Source organism: Mobula birostris, chromosome 14 (assembly GCF_030028105.1).
Source record: "Mobula birostris isolate sMobBir1 chromosome 14, sMobBir1.hap1, whole genome shotgun sequence".
NCBI classification, from domain to species: domain Eukaryota; kingdom Metazoa; phylum Chordata; class Chondrichthyes; order Myliobatiformes; family Myliobatidae; genus Mobula; species Mobula birostris.
In genome coordinates, this window is record NC_092383.1 from 51,579,261 (window position 1) to 51,595,529 (window position 16,269).

Below are 16,269 nucleotides of genomic sequence, written 5' to 3' on the forward strand. Positions count from 1 at the left end.
ATAACAGTACCAGCACTACGTTCAATGTTTAATCAACAAACCTAACTTTAAATACAAAATAAATATTTGTATGAAAATATTTTAAAATTTTGTTTGGAATGTCTGCAACTTCTGGCTCAGTAATATTAAGTAAGCTTAAAATACCATATCAAAGAATAGTCAGACTCCATTCAGTGGATTTTAGAAAAAACAAACACTATACAGTATTGGCAAGTTAGGAAAGTTAAATCTACAATAAGATCATAGTAATATCAAGTATATGTTGACTGTCTTTAAAATGATATTGTTCTAGTAACTTTTCAGTTACATAGTGGCCATTGTTTGATACTACTATGTTTACCTGTATGCTTCAGACTTCCACAATAATATCTCAGATTGTATCTTGAGGGTGGGGGTTCCTGTACTGCAGTCCACAGGTAACATGCATTCCTCCAGCCTTCAAACTGCAGTCTACTCTACTTTTTTCCAGTTTGGGAATAAAAAATGTGGGTGGATTGTTCATAGTGTTGTTATATTATTGATAGATGAGTTCCAAAGAGGAATATTGCCTGCAAAGGAAGAAGAAATTTTTTATGACACCCTTCACAATCTTTAGGAAGCTAATGAAAAAGATTTGGGAGTGCATTTGCTTTTATAATGTCCAGTAATGTGACAGCTTATTTAAATGTGCCAAAATCCCAGATCTGAATAGGTACATTTAATGTCAGAGCAATGTATACAATATACATCCTGAAATTATTTTTCTTCTCAAACATCTATGAAAACGGAGGAGAGCCCCAAAGAATGAATGACAGTTAAATGTTAGAACCCCAAAGCCCACCTTTAACAGGACAAAGCGGTTTGCTGAACACCTACGCTCCGTCCGCCAGAGAAAGCAGGATCTCCCAGTGGCCACACATTTTAATTCCACATCCCATTCCCATTCTGACATGTCTATCCATGGCCTCCTCTACTGTAAAGATGAAGCCACACTCAAGTTGGAGGAACAACACCTTATATTCCCTCTGGGTCGCCTCCAACCTGATGGCATGAACATTGACTTCTCTAACTTCTGCTAATGCCCCACCTCCTCCTCGTACCCCATCCGTTATTTATTTTTATACACACATTCTTTCTCTCGCTCTCCTTTTTCTCCCTCTGTCCCTCTGACTATACCCCTTGCCCATCCTCTGGTTCCCCCGCCCTTGTCTTTCTCCCCGGACCTCCTGTCCCATGATCCTCTCATATCCCCTTTGCCAATCACCTGTCCAGCTCTTGGCTCCATCCCTCCCCCTCCTGTCTTCTCCTATCATTTTGTATCTCCCCTCCCCCTCCCACTTTCAAATCTCTTACTAACTCTTCCTTCAGTTAGTCCCGACGAAGGGTCTCGGCCTGAAACGTCGACTGTACCTCTTCCTAGAGATGCTGCCTGGCCTGCTGCGTTCACCAGCAACTTTCATTTTTACAATGCTGGTTTTAATATTGTCAAGAAATTCGGCTGTAGCACACTTGCGCAAGTCATTTACATAAACTGTTAGCTTCAGCCCTGATCTCCAGGGCAAACCACTTGCTGCAATATGCCATTTTGAAAAAGACGATCTTTTTCGATCAGTCAACTTGTTTGTTTATTTATTTATTAGAAGATTCAAAATTGTTTATGCCATTTCCAGTACACAAGTGTAAAGGAGAACAAAATAATTTTTACTCTGAATTGTTAATCCATTATCCATGCTGATGTGTTAACCTCACTAACATGATTCCACACCTGGTAATCCATGGAAGTAGAAATGCACTCCATCCACTGGCTGACTTTTATTCACCCTGCTGATTACCATCCATCTTGCTGGTCCTTTCTCTGATAATTCCATATAGATCTGTGAAAATGGTTTCTTCAATATGGGGCTGACTTAGCTATAACTTTTTTTCTCTATCATTCCAGCTCCAATTGATGCTTTTGGTTTAGTCAAATGCTGGGTCTTTTTCTATTTCTTTTTGCTGCTTTGTCACCAGCTTTTTCTTTGTCCTCTTTATTGAAAATAAATGCTTTTAGAAATACATTAGAATCCAGTACAGCTTGGCCATGAACTGAATTGTTGCTTTGAAAATATTTAAAGAGCACTTAAAATGGTTGTTGTATTAGTTAATGATGAATGCTTGCACCAATTTTAGGATCACAGTATGGAACTCTGGAGAGAGCCTGGATGGCGTTGATGACCGAGGCAGATAAAGTGAGCGAGCTACATCTGGAGGTGAGAAATGCATTAACTTGTGAAGACTTTGAAAAGATCAAGAACTGGCAGAAGGATTCCTTTCACAAGCAGATGATAGGAGGCTTCAAAGAGACCAAAGAAGCAGAGGATGGATTCCGGAAAGCACAGAAACCTTGGGCTAAAAAACTAAAAGAGGTAAAGTATAACTTCAGCAATTTCAATGCAGAGAATCCACTCACCAACTCAAACAATGAAAGTTTAACCCTATGCACTTGTGAAAGCTGAGCTATTTGAGGCTTTAACTGTGCAAATAATCAGAGAATTAAAAGAATTAATATTCATGTTCATTGTCCCTTCATTACTCTGTAGTGTCAAAAGTAAATTTACTTTATTTCTATTTGCTTTGTGAGATAGACACTTTTTTTAACCTCTACGTCTTCTCCCTCTCCCCATGTTAAGATTCTGCTTAATGAAACCACTGGTATCATTCCTTCTTCTTCTTCTCCTTCTCCTTCTCCTAAATGCAATAATGGCTCAGTGGCACATTCCACTGTATAATGATGTACTATGGCTGAGGTATTCATTGCATCAAGTGATCAGATATAATTTGATTCAGTCTAGGCTTGTACCTTCTATTATAAAATTGCCATTGGCTAACCCTATTAGTTGCATGCTTTACTTTCCAATCTATTATTCTTCTGTCTCTTAATTCCTTTTTTATTATGTGAGCTCAAAATCAGACCATTGTGGTCAGACCTAAAGCAGTTCTAAAGAAAAATCCAAATGATGAACATGTATTTCAGAATATTCACCAAGCAGAATTTGAAATGTTTATTGCTTTCAGGTAATTCAGTGAAGAACTCAGACAAACTCCATTTGTTTGTTCATGGAGCATTTAAATGTTTTTTATCTCACATTTCTGCTCTCCCTTAAAGGTGAGCTACCTTCAAGGATGGGAAGAGTCCAACTAAGTAATTAGAACTGGGCAGGAATGTCTTTTTAAGAAGTTTATTATCCAGGGCATCTTACTTATGAAAATGTGTGTTCTGGTGTCTTTATAGCTGTGGGTTGCTGGTTATGAATTTTCCTTTCTAAGTTTTCTTCTCCCTATTCCACCAATAGTCGATTTTTAAAAAATTCTCTTACGACGTTTCCTGCAGGTGTGCTTAGTCTGTACAGCTGGTGTAGATAGCAATACTGCTGGGAACTTGCCTGAAGAGGTCTGCAAACTTAAAGCTTTTTAAAATATCTGCTCATGACCAATCCAAATCTGGCCCAGCTCTGGTGCTGAAAATTGTTTCTCTAAATGAACACCATTGTTGTTGATTGGCTGGCATCCGTCTGTCTCGAAGGAGAATGGGTGATGATCATCACCACAAGCCTGGACAGAGGGTATGGAGATCCTGAGATGCCCAGCCATCAAGATCTGCCTGTTGGCCTCCCCTGTATAGTCCAAAGGAAAGTTTACGAAGCAATACATTTGGTACCAGTTTGGCTGCAGGAGCTGCTGGAAGGATGTTCAATGATGTCCAGCTGCTTCAGGGGCTCCACTCTGGATTTGCTGCCTGGGTTTATTCCCTAGCCTCTGTCTCTCCTGACGCTGCCCACAAGTCAGTGGGGGCTACTTACCTATAGCTGGTGATCTGGTTCATGAGCACCAGGGTGTGTCCATGCCACGTACCAATGGGCCTGCATGCTACGTGTGCAGGGGCCAGAATTCCTCCCCATCCTCTGTAGTTCAGCCCGAGTCCGAAAGGAGTTCAGTTTCTTTGTGTCACCAGTGAGGAGGCACTACACGAGGCTTGCTGTTGGAGAGGCTATGTACTGACAGGGAGAGGCTTACACATTCAGCTCTCCTTTTCGCAAGACTACTGGCCAGTGGTGGAAGCTGAAACCGAGAGTGACAAGCTCTACCCACTACACCACCACTCTAGATGAGTTACAACAACTATTTTGATAGCACACAATTGTTATATGCATGTTAATCTTGGAGATGCTATTGATCTCTTTGAGAATGAAGTGCTAATACTATACAGATTGTTCTGATCTCAGTCAAAGTACTGGTATCGGTACAATACTGGCATCTGCGTTACATTGTGAAAAATTGTCCTGCTCAATTCTGTTCACTAAAAGCAGGGTAATCTAGTCTGTCCGTGCCTTGCCAACTCAGTCTATAGTCAATAATCGGCAAAGTGATGAAAGTAATCAACAGTGCATTCGAGCAGCAACGTTTGTCGATAACCTACCTCGGCAGAAGACTAGTTGGACATCTATCAGGACTACGCAGCTCCAAATGTCACAACCTTAGTCTAAACATTGATCAATGAGCCGAATTGCAGGTGTGAGTACAGAGACGAAGGTGGCATTTAATTTGGTGTGGTACAAACAGCCTTCGTAAAACTGAAATCAATGAACATACAGGGGAAGCACTCTGGTAGCTGATTGTTGCTGAGACAAAAGAAAATTGTAGTTGTTGTCTAGCCCCAGGACATCACTATAGTAGTTTCCCAGGGCAGTGTCCTAGGACAAACCATTTTCAGCTGCCTTAATCATTGAGGGCAAGTGGGGAAGTATGCTAATTACCATATCTATTTGTGGATGGGAGACATTACAGTTACATTGGAGAGACAGTCCATATCTACATGTAGCAAAACATTCAGGCATTGCTGATGAACGCCAATTGTCAACCGCATCACAATCATACTGGCTCATGACTATCTCTGAAAAAACAATCTAACCAATTACCCAAATTATTGAATAGCATTACCATTGTCAAAATTCCCAACCATCAACGTCTTGGGGTTCACCGTGTATCAGAAATTCAATGGACAAGCCCCACAAGCACTTCAACTACAAGAACAGGTCTGAAGCAGTGGTAAGAGTTGCTTGTGTTTAACACGTGGCTTTTTTTCCTTTCTGGAGCTTTGTTGAACCTAAGATTTCCCGTAGACTGACATTTTTGATCTGTTATTTAAAACGTCGCATTTCTTGGTCATCCAAAGGTGGAGGCAGCTAAGAAGGCATATCATCTTGCCTGTAAGGAGGAAAAGATGGCAGCTACAAGAGAGGCAAACAGTAAGGCAGAACAGTCAGTCACTCCTGAACAACAGAAGAAACTGCTGGACAAAGTTGAGAAATGCAAACAGGAAGTACAGAAGGTGAGTGCTTGGTATGGAAGGTATATCTTGATAAAATAAAGTTCAATATTCAGTCTAATATTTTTCTAAACCTTAGACATTTGCCGTAGTTCTACAACGAGTCATGAATTTAAAAAAAAGCTTTGTCACTGAAATCGGTTTAAATGAGGTGAGGGCCTCTGTCGGTCTGTGCTGACTATGGATATTGCATCCTAGCTGTCTAGATACGCGAGCCTGGGCAGTATGATATGGGGAGCAAGCTGTTGCCCATGTAGTGAGTTCCCCCTCTCCACGCATCTGATGAACCCAAAGGAATGTCAGAGACCGATACAGTTTGGTACCAGCAGCATCGCAAGAGTTGCCAGTCAACATTGAACTCAATGTGGGACTACCTTAGGGAATCCAGCTCCGGATTTTTCCCTCTGGCAGCGGAGTTTTGAGATCAGAGGTCTTCTTCTAGATGAGCTGCCAACCATGGCCAATGAGCCCCATCTGTCTGAAGCAGCTGGTTTTAAGGCACTGGTAACTCGCCTTTACCCCTTCTGTCAGAAGAAATGGTTCACTAGAAATGGTCCTGCTAAGCCATACATGAAGGCCAGGAGCTGGGCTTGGTTGAGAAGGACCACTTGAGATGCACGCCAATTGGAGCAGTTATAGGTGGTGGGAGCTTGTCCCCGTTATCACCCCAGGTTACAACAACCTTAAGGAACCTCTGTTTAAGTACAGTGCGTGAAAACAAAATGTTACCATTTGAACAATAAGAAATTAGACTGATTTTGTATGTATATTTCTATAATGTTTTTGTTAGAAATTTTGGAGATGAGTATTAAGTAATATTTCCCTAACAGATGAAAGATTGCAATCATGTTAATAAATGTTCTAAACTCTAGATCAAGCAGGTCACAATTAACTTGAAATCTAGTGACTTTGCTGTTCTGGTGTGTTACAATTCAAAGTAACATTTAAATGCGAGATGACTGGTGACATTTTATTACAATTCTTTCAATAACTTTTTCTCTAATGTAATCTTAATAGATGACAGTATTCTGAGATATGGCCGCTATCAGATGAAGTCTCCCATCTTCTCTATTATAACAGAGTATTTACTACTGCAATGCATGAGAGACTTCTCTAATGGTGAACAAGCAACACACGTAAGAGTTGCTGGTGAACGCAGCAGGCCAGGCAGCATCTCTAGGAAGAGGTACAGTTGACGTTTTGGGCCGAGACCCTTTGTCAGGACTACCTGAAAGAAGAGCTAGTAAGAGATTTGAAGTGGGAGGGGGAGATCCAAAATGATAGGAGAAGACAGGAGGGGGAGGGATGGAGCCAAGAGCTGGACAGGTGATTGGCAAAAGGGATATGAGAGGATCATGGGACAGGAGGCCTAGGGAGAAAAAAGGGGGAGGGGAGGAAAAAAAACAGAGGATGGGCAAGGGGTATAGTGAGGGGGACAGAGGGAGAAAAAGGAGAGAGAGAAAAAGAATAAATAACGGATGGGGTACGAGGGGGAGGTGGGGCATTAGCGGAAGTTTGAGAAGTCAGTGCTCATGCCATCAGGTTGGAGGCTACCCAGACGGAATATAAGGTGTTGTTCCTCCAACCTGAGTGTGGCTTCATCCTTACAGTAGAGGAGGCAGTGGATAGACGTATCAGAATGAGAATGGGACGTGGAATTAAAATATGTGGCCACTGGAAGATCCTGCTTACTCTGGCGGACAGAGCGTAGCTGTTGCGAAACGATCTCCCAGTCTGCATCGGGTCTCGCCAATATATAGAAGGCCACATCAAGAGCACCGGATGCAGTATATCACCCCAGCCGACTCACAGGTGAAGTGTAGCCTCACCTGGTAGGACTGTCTGGGGCCCTGAATGGTACTGAGGGAGGGAGTGTAAGGGCATGTGTAACACTTGTTCCGCTTACAAGGATAAATGCCAAGAGGGAGATTGGTGGGACAAATGGACAGAGGAGTCATGTAGGAGTGATCCCTGCGGAAAGCAGTGGGGGGGGGGGGGCGGGGGAGATGTGCTTAGTGGCAGGATCCCATTGAAGGTGGCGGAAGTTATGGAGAATTATATGTTGGACCCGGAGGCTGGTGGGGTGGTAGGTGAAGACAAGGGGAACCCTGTTCCTGGTGGGGTGGCGGGAGGATGGAGTGAGAGCAGATGTGCTTGAAATGGGGGAGATGCGTTTGAGAGCAGAGTTGATGGTGGAGGAAGGGAAGCCCCTTTCTTTAAAAAAGGAGGACATCTCCCTCGTCCTGGAATTGAAAGCCTCATCCTGAGAGCCGATGCGGCGGAGACGGAGGAATTGCGAGAAGGGGATGGCATTTTTGCAAGAGACAGGGTGAGAAGAGGAATAGTCCAGATAGCTGTGAGAGTCATTTGGCTTATAGTAGACATCAGTAGATAAGCTGTCTCCAGGGATAGAGATAGAAAGATCTAGAAAGGGGAGGGAGGTGTCAGAAATGGACCAGGTAAACTTGAGGGCAGGGTGAAAGTTGGAGGCAAAGTTAATGAAATCAACGAGCTCAGCATGCGTGCAGGAAGCAGTGCCAATGCAGTTGTCGATGTAGTGAAGGAAAAGTGGGGGACAGATACCAGAATAGGTTTGGAACATAGTTTGTTCCACAAAGCCAACAAAAAGGCAGGGATAGCTAGGACCCATACGGGTGCCCATAGCTACACCTTTAGTTTGAAGGAAGTGGGAGAAGCCAAAGGAGAAATTATTAAGAGTAAGGACTAATTCCACTAGGCGGAGCAGAGTGGTGGTAGAGGAGAACTGGTTAGGTCTGGAATCCAAAAAGAAGCGGAGAGATTTGAGACCTTCCTGATGGGGGATGGAAGTATATAGGGGCTGGACATCCATGGTGAAAATAAAGCGATGGGGGCCAGGGAACTTAAAATCATCGAAATGTTTAAGAGCGTGAGAAGTGTCACGAACATAGGTAGGAAGGGATTGAACAAGGGGGGATAAAACAGTGTCGAGGTATGCAGAAATGAGTTCGGTGGGGCAGGAGCAAGCTGAGACAATAGGTCTGCCAGGACAGGCAGGTTTGTGGATCTTGGGTAGGAGGTTAAAAACGGGAAGTGCGGGGTGTGGGAACTATAAGGTTGGTAGCAGTGGATGGGAGATCCCCTGAGCGGATAAAGTCGGTGATGGTGTGGGAGACAATGGCCTGGTGCTCCTTAGTGGAGTCACGATCGAGGGGTAAATAAGAGGAGGTATCGGAGAGTTGTTGCTGTGCCTCGGCAAGGTAGAGGTCAGTATGCCAGACTACAACAGCGCCCCCCTTATCGGTGGGTTTTACAGTAAGGTTAGGATTAGTGCGGAGGGAGTGGAGAGCAGAGCGTTCGGAAGGAGTGAAGTTGGAATGGGAACAAGGTGCGGTGGAGTCGAGATGGTTGATGCCCCATCAGCAGTTAGCCATAAAGAGATCCAGAGTAGGCAGAAGACCAGCGCGGGGTGACCATGAAGAGGAGGAGGGTTGAAGACAGGAGAAAGGGTCATCGGTGGGGGTGGGAGAGTCCTTGCCGAAGAAGTAGGCTCAAAGAAGCGGAGAGATTTGAGACCTTCCTGATGCCTCAGTTTTGTAGGAATATGTCACATACCCCGCTACTGACCACACACACACACTGACCCGCACATCCCACCCAACACCATGCCAACAGCCGCACTACCAACACCACTTGTGGCCTCTCCCCCCTCAAGATCCCTCCCCCACCACTGTTCCCCAACCTGACCCCCGACTGTAAACCTGTGGCAACTAAAAGCAGGAGGTACAGCGCAGGGACAGAGCCTTCATTAAGTCAGAGGTCCAGCGGCTGTTTAGGGAGGGGGTCACTGAGGCAAGCACAAGTCCTTGGAGGGCACAGGTGGTCGTTGTTTGTGTCGGGGAGAAAAACAGGATGGTCGTGGACTATAGCCAGGCCATCAATAGATTCACGCAGCTCGACGCGTACCCTCTACCCCTCATCGCGGATATGGTCAATCAGATAGCACAGTACAAGGTGCACTCAACCATAGACCTAAAATCCGCTTACCATCAGCTCCCCATCCACCAGGAGGACCGCCCTTACACCACCTTCGAGGCGGACGTCAGGCTTTATCACTTCCTGCGCATCCCCTTCAGTGTCACGAATGATGTATCTGTCTTCCAGAAGGAAATGGACTGGATGGTGGACCAGTGCCAACTGAAGGCCACGTTCCCATATCTGGATAACATCACCATCTGTGGTCACGACAGGAAGGATCACGACAACAACCTCCAAAAATTTCTCCAAGCGGCCAAAGCTTTCAATCTCACCTATAACAAGGACAAGTGTGTATTCGGGACCACCCGGCTTGTGATCCTTGGGTGTGTTGTGGAGAATGGAGTCATTGGCCCTGACCCCGACCGTATGTGCCCCCTGTTGGAACTCCCTCTTCCCAACACCCTCAGAGCCCTCAAAAGGTGCCTGGGCTTCTTTTCATATTACACCCAATGGGTCTCTAACTACGCAGGCAAGGCCCGCCCTCTGGTCAAGTCCACCCCATTCCCCCTCTCAGCGGAGGCCCGCACGGCCTTCAGCTGCATTAAAGAGGATATTGCCAAAGCAGGAATGCATGTGGTGGACGAGGCCATTCCCTTCCAAGTAGAGAGTGACGCCTCCGACTTCGCACTGGCTGCTACCCTCAACCAGGAGGGAAGACTGGTGGCGTTCTTCTCCCGTACCCTTCAAGGCCTGAAATTCAGCACTCCACGGTGGAGAAAGAGGCCCAGGCCCTAGTGGAAGCTATTAGGCACTGGAGGCACTATCTCACCGACAAAAAGTTCACCCTGCTGACTGACCAGCGCTCGGTCGCATTCATGTTTAGTAACCAACAGCGGGGCAAAATCAAAAACGATAAAATTCTGAGGTAGAGACTAGAACTCTCCACCTTCAACTATGACATCATGTACAGGCCTGGGAAGCTCAACGAGCCCTCCGATGCCCTATCCCAGGGAATGTGCACCAGCGTGCAGATCGACCGGCTATACGCCCTATGTGTAGATCTTTGCCACCTGGGGGTCACCCGGCTTTTCCACTTTGTGACAGCCCGGAACCTACCTTACTGCCTTGAGGAGATCAGGACGATGACCTGCGCAGAGTGCAAACCGCACTTCTACCGACCCGAAAAGGCACAACTAATCGAGGCCACCCTCCCCTTTGAGCAACTGAGTGTTGACTTTAAGGGCCCCCTTCCCTCCACCGACCGCAATGTGTACTTTCTTAACGCTATCGACGAGTACTCGCGGTTCCCCTTCGCCATCCCCTGCCCCGTCACCACTACCATGTCAGTTATAAAAGCCCTGCGCAAGCTCTTCACTCTGTTCGGATTCCCATGCTATATCCACGGTGACAGAGGGTCCTCGTTTATGAGTGACGAGCTGCACCAATACCTGCTGGCTAGGGGTATTGCAATTAGTAAGACCATGAGCTATAATCCCCGGGGGAATGGACAGGTGGAGAAGGAGAATGGCACAGTGTGGAAAGCCACACTCTTTGCCCTCAGGCCAAAGGGATTGCCGGTCTCCCGCTGGCAGGAGGTCCTTCCCGAGGCACTCCACTCCATCCGCTCCCTGTTACGCACAGCCACCAATGCCACCCCTCATGAGCGGCTCTTCTCTTTTCCCAGAAAGTCGACCACTGGAACCACCCTACCATCTTGGCTGACGTCCCCGGGGCCAGTGCTGCTCCGGAAACATGCGAGGAGCAATAAATACTCCCTGATGGTTGAGAGGGTTCACTTACTTCATGCGAACCCTCAGTATGCCTATGTGGTTTTACCTGATGGGCGGGAGGACACGGTCTCCATCCGCGACCTGGCGCCCGCAGGAGCACCGGGCCCTACCCTGAACACTCCACGGTGACTATTAACCCCGTACCCACGAGACACCGCGCACTCCAAGCCCTACACAGACACCACACAACACTCCCATACCAGGCGCGACGCACACGCACGAGAGATCACCGACACCTAACGTGCTGACACCTCAAGTCAGACCGGAGCCAGCACAACCGCCATCGCCGGTGCTACGTAGATCACAGCGACGGACTCGACCGCCTGATAGACTTGACCTGTAAATATACTTGTTTTAAATATTGTCAGTCACTTCACCCCGCGGGACTCTTTTTTTAAAAAAAAAGGAGGGGTGCATGTGGTAAACTGATATATATATATGTTGTAACTGGGTTACCTGTCTGGACACGCCCCTCTGCTAACTGCTCCTGTGGCTCCTCCCACAGACCCCTGAATAAAGGTGATTGCGCCATTGCTCCTCCTCAGTCCAAGGGCAGATACTCAGCATGATGGAGGTCACATTTTACTGCTAATAAAAGCCTTTCAGTATGTACTCTACTTCCAGTCTTGGAGTTATTGATGGTGCATCAACGGGGCTGCGGAGTGGTGGTGGGGGAAGGGGAGACGGGAGTCACAACAGCAGCACATAAAGACCCGGCCTGGAGTTCAAGGCTGGCGTCGCAGTTGGTGGTTGCGTAATCACTTTGAAGGTGTCCATGGTCGTTGCTGGAGTCCGGGTTTTGAATATGCCCTGAGGCGTTGGAGCCGCCGAGATCAATGGCAGCGACGCAATCTGAAGTTCATGCCTGCTAGCGTCGGGGCCGGCAGGCTCTGGGGTCTGCAGATGTAAGATCTTGCGATCTTTGCCTAACATGACAAAGTCAAAAAAATGGCGATTGCAGGCATGGATCTGACGGAGGATGAAATAATGAGCAGGTCCATTACAGACGGTGAAGAAAGTGTCCCGAAGGTGTGGAACGGTCTGGGATAGGGGCGCCAAGTACCTCCTCATGGCGGAGAGGGTCGCCTTCAGAGCTTGACGGGAGAAGCGACAGGAGACAGAGTCAATAAAATATGAGTACTTGGGATCCTCAGAAGGTCCAAATTGAGAGGCTCGAAAATGAATCCTAATGGTGATCTGCCTTTTGTGCATGGACTGGTTTTAAAAGGCAGAAGAAAAGAATTTTGGGAGCATATGCAGTTATGAGTCTTGAAGATTTCAATGTGGCAAATTTTATCAAATAAAGGGCATAACGATCAGCATGCCGGTGGTTCAAAAGGCCTTTTTCAGTACTGTATAATTCTATGATTACATTTTTGTTTCCTGAGTGTTCTAGTCAGGTCCACTATATGAATGAAAGCAGGAATTCAGAGGCAGCAGGCAGTCTGTAATGGGAAGGGATGCAAGATGTCCTTGTGAACACCGAATGAAGACCCATAAGACCATAAGACCCTTGCTGGTATTGGCAGTAGAGAGCCTGAGCTAAGGGCTCCCACAGATCCAACTCCTTGTTGGGGCTGGGCTGATGGTTGTAGCCCACCAGTAGTTTTTGCTTAAATTCATTTTTTAATTCATGAAATTGTACACAAGGTGTTGAAGACTCCTGAACTTAGAGTATAGAAATGTAGTTCTGTACCAAGTTATCAGCGATGAGGGCGAGATTTCAGTCTGAATAAATACTGTAGAATACAGCACAGTACATGTCTTTCAGCCCATACTATACCAACCCTTTAACCTACTCCAAAATCAATATCAATCTTCCCTCCCACATAGCCCTCTTAGGGACAGGACCTACTTGCATCTGGAAAAGCACTGAGGATAGTCAGGATGGCGCTGGGGGCGTCATGTCTTACCAGCAAACATTTCTGGAGTTGTACTTACTAAGGAAGGTTGTCAAAAAATTTATCAGGATAAAGACCATTTGGAAATCTGGTTAGAAAATGGCAGATGGAGTGTAATCCAGATGTATGAGGTATCACACTTTGGAGGTCAAATGCAAGAGGAAAGGATATAGTAAACAGTAAGTGAAGAATGTAAACCCGTTAAAATACAGGTGTCCTCCGCTTTTCGAATGTTCGCTTTACGAAACCTCACTGTTACGAAAGACCTACATTAGCACCCTGTTTTCGCTTTCAGAAGGTGTTTTCACTGTTACAAAAAAAAAAGCACGCGATAAAAAGCAGCGCACGCCCCGAGCAGCCGCTCTCCCCGGATTCGGAACTGCATTCTCGTCAGCATTGCTTAAACACATGCCTGTGAGCAGCCGTTTGCAAAATGAGTTCTATGGTATCGGAAAAGCCTAAAAGAGCTCGTAAGGGTGTTACACTTAGCGTAAAACTAGACATAATTAAGCGTTTTGATCGTGGTGAACGAAGGAAGGACAAAGTGAGTTTGGCTTGTGGAAGCTGACAAACATGATGTTGAAGAGGTTTAGCATCCCATGACCAAGCTCTGATAGATGAAGAGCTGATGTAATTGGAAGAAAAAAGGATAACAATCAAAACCGTATGAGTAATGATAAAGTATGAGTTTAATTTTGAAAGGGTATGTCGGTTTAGGGGATATTTGCAGGATGGTTTGAGTCCTTACGAAGAACTGTGTGATAGAAAAATGTGCGAGGCTCAGCAGTCAAGCAAGCCTTCCACATCAGCCACAGCAGACGATGAACCTCGACCTTCAACATCGAGGCGGGCAGAGATAGAAGATGACCTGGCTGACCTAATGGAAACAGACAACGACGATATGACGCTCCAGTGTCCCACCACCCCAACCCCAGGCCACGGACAGATACCGATTCACGGAGAATGCAGCGGTAGCCAGGAGGCACACAGCACATCTTTAAGAAAAAAGCAGAAATAAACATGCTAATTAATTACGTGCCGGGCGGCAGCTAATTAATTAGCATGTTTATTTCAGCTTCTTTCTTAAAGATGTGCTGTGTGCCTCCCGGCTACCGCTGCACCCCTGCATGCTACGCGGATCGGTATCGGTTGGTGGCCCGGAGGGTGGAGGCCACTGCACCACCCCAACCTGCGACGACTCAGTCTAATACACCATCATCAGTGTGCTTGGCGCTGTCCGGATTCCCGTAAGTGATACTACACTGTACATACATTATTTCTACTTTATATAGGCTGTGTATTTTTACGTGTTATTTGGTATGATTTGGCAGCTTCATAGCTTAAAGGTTACTGGAGAGCGCTTGCGCCGTGCTTTTGCCGACGGTGCTTGCATGAGGTTTTCGCTACGGAGAACAGTGCAGTAATGATTGTGGAAAAGTATTTCTATTTTATATAGGCTGTGTATTTATCATATCATTCCTGCTTTTCCTATATATTACTGTTATTTTAGGTTTTATGTGTTATTTGGTAGGTTATTTTTGGGTCTGCGAACACTCACAAAATTTTCCCATATAAATGATAATTGCTTCTTTGCTTTACGACATTTCGGCTTACGAACCGTTTCATAGGAACGCTCTACCTTCGGATGGCGGGGGAAACCTGTCCATACACATACACACCTTTTGCTTTGAAAGGAAAATAGAATTCATGGAAATAAATTTAGTTACAGTGAGGTAAATACACTTAAAAATATAATTAGATTGAACTCTTGAACTGGAGAATGAATAACCACAATGGAGTTTACATAAATCCTCCCATGTTCATATCTGTAAACATAATCTATGTCCAGATGATTGAAGCTGTTCAAAGGGGATTACATTATCTGAGTACTTCAGGTGTTGATTGCTCTTTCCAATAACTTGTGTGTGGTAACAGGCTGAAGCAGGTCTCATGGTACAGTGGTTCTTTCATCTTTCCTTTTGAAATACTGTTGCCCTCTAGAGGTAAACTGATGGTAATTGAATGAGATGGCTCCAAATGATCTTTCAAAAATCCTTTATTCATTTGTAGCTTTGCTAAATGTTTGAATGTTGTAGCCGTGGAAAACATACTGAAGATTCTTAGAAAGTTCAGTAGTTTGCTAAACATTTTTTTTGCTGTTCAGTAAAATTTCAGCTACTGCTGTTTTGCAAAGTGTGCTGTCATGTTGTAACAATAGAGTGACCTTTAGGGTATTTATGCAAGACTTTTGATTGCAATTAATGCCTATCTAGACTAAAGAGAAGTACGAGAAAGCTTTGGATGAATTGAGTAAATGTACCCCTCAGTACATGGAGAATATGGAGCAAGTGTTTGAACAGTGCCAGCAGTTTGAGGAGAAACGACTGGTTTTCTTCAGAGAAGTGCTGCAAGACATCAAGCGACATCTAAACCTCGCTGAAAACAACAAGTGAGTACTAATTAAAGCCATTTTAGTTATTTTGGGGTTCTGGGCAGTACTGGCAAAGCCAACATTTTTTTGTCCTTAAAAATTATGTTGAACTGGAGTCTTATTGCTGCACGTTTCTAGTCCATACTGTTGGATGGGGAATTCCAGGGTTTAGACCCAGCAGGTAATCCAAATCAGGACTGTGTGCAAAGAAATTGCCCATCTGCTCTGTCCTATCTGAAGACTACTCAGTTAGACAGTCTCCATTGACCACAATATGTAGTCCAATTGCCTTTTGCTCTTCAACAGAAACTTGGACACTGTAGGACTTGAAAATTTTTGATTTTTTTTTAGTAGTGATGCATATTTATCATCTTGCTCCTTGATTTTCATATCTAAAACTTATAATTTCACACCAGATAGATGAATATGAAATTAAGAAGGGCATCGAGAGGGTGAATATGCATATTTGTTGAGAAATAAAGACCCAGAGGATGTAGATTTAAGGTGGGAAGGTTAGGAACTTGGGCAAATTTTCCATCCAGAGAGCTGTCAGAGGACGTGTTTAAGGTAGGTACATTAACGGCATTTAAAAGGTACTTGGACAGCTACATAGGAAAGGTTTAGAGGGAAATGGGTCAAAAACGGAGAGTTGGGACTTGCTTGGATGTGAATTTTGGTTACTATGGACCAGTTAGGGTGAAGGGCCTGTTTTTGAGCTGTATCTATGTCTTAAGCCATCAAAAGTCCAGTCCATAGATGTGTTATGTGTTTGCTCTGTCCATGGCGAGTGTTTGGCGCCAGAAAAATAACCAGACAAATGGTGGTGGTGTCACCTAAAATCACTGA

General features: G+C 45.2%; 1 protein-coding gene across 2 annotated transcripts in view; it reads left to right on the forward strand.

Annotated features, from left to right (window-relative positions):
* Positions 1–16,269, forward strand: part of pacsin1b (protein kinase C and casein kinase substrate in neurons 1b) — a 114,333-nt gene that overhangs the window by 64,604 nt on the left and 33,460 nt on the right. For both annotated transcript variants that reach the window (XM_072278535.1, XM_072278536.1), the window contains exons 4-6: positions 2,149–2,384; positions 5,192–5,347; positions 15,266–15,441. In XM_072278535.1, the coding sequence (XP_072134636.1) occupies positions 2,149–2,384; positions 5,192–5,347; positions 15,266–15,441 (568 nt within the window). The remainder of the gene's footprint in view (positions 1–2,148; positions 2,385–5,191; positions 5,348–15,265; positions 15,442–16,269) is intronic.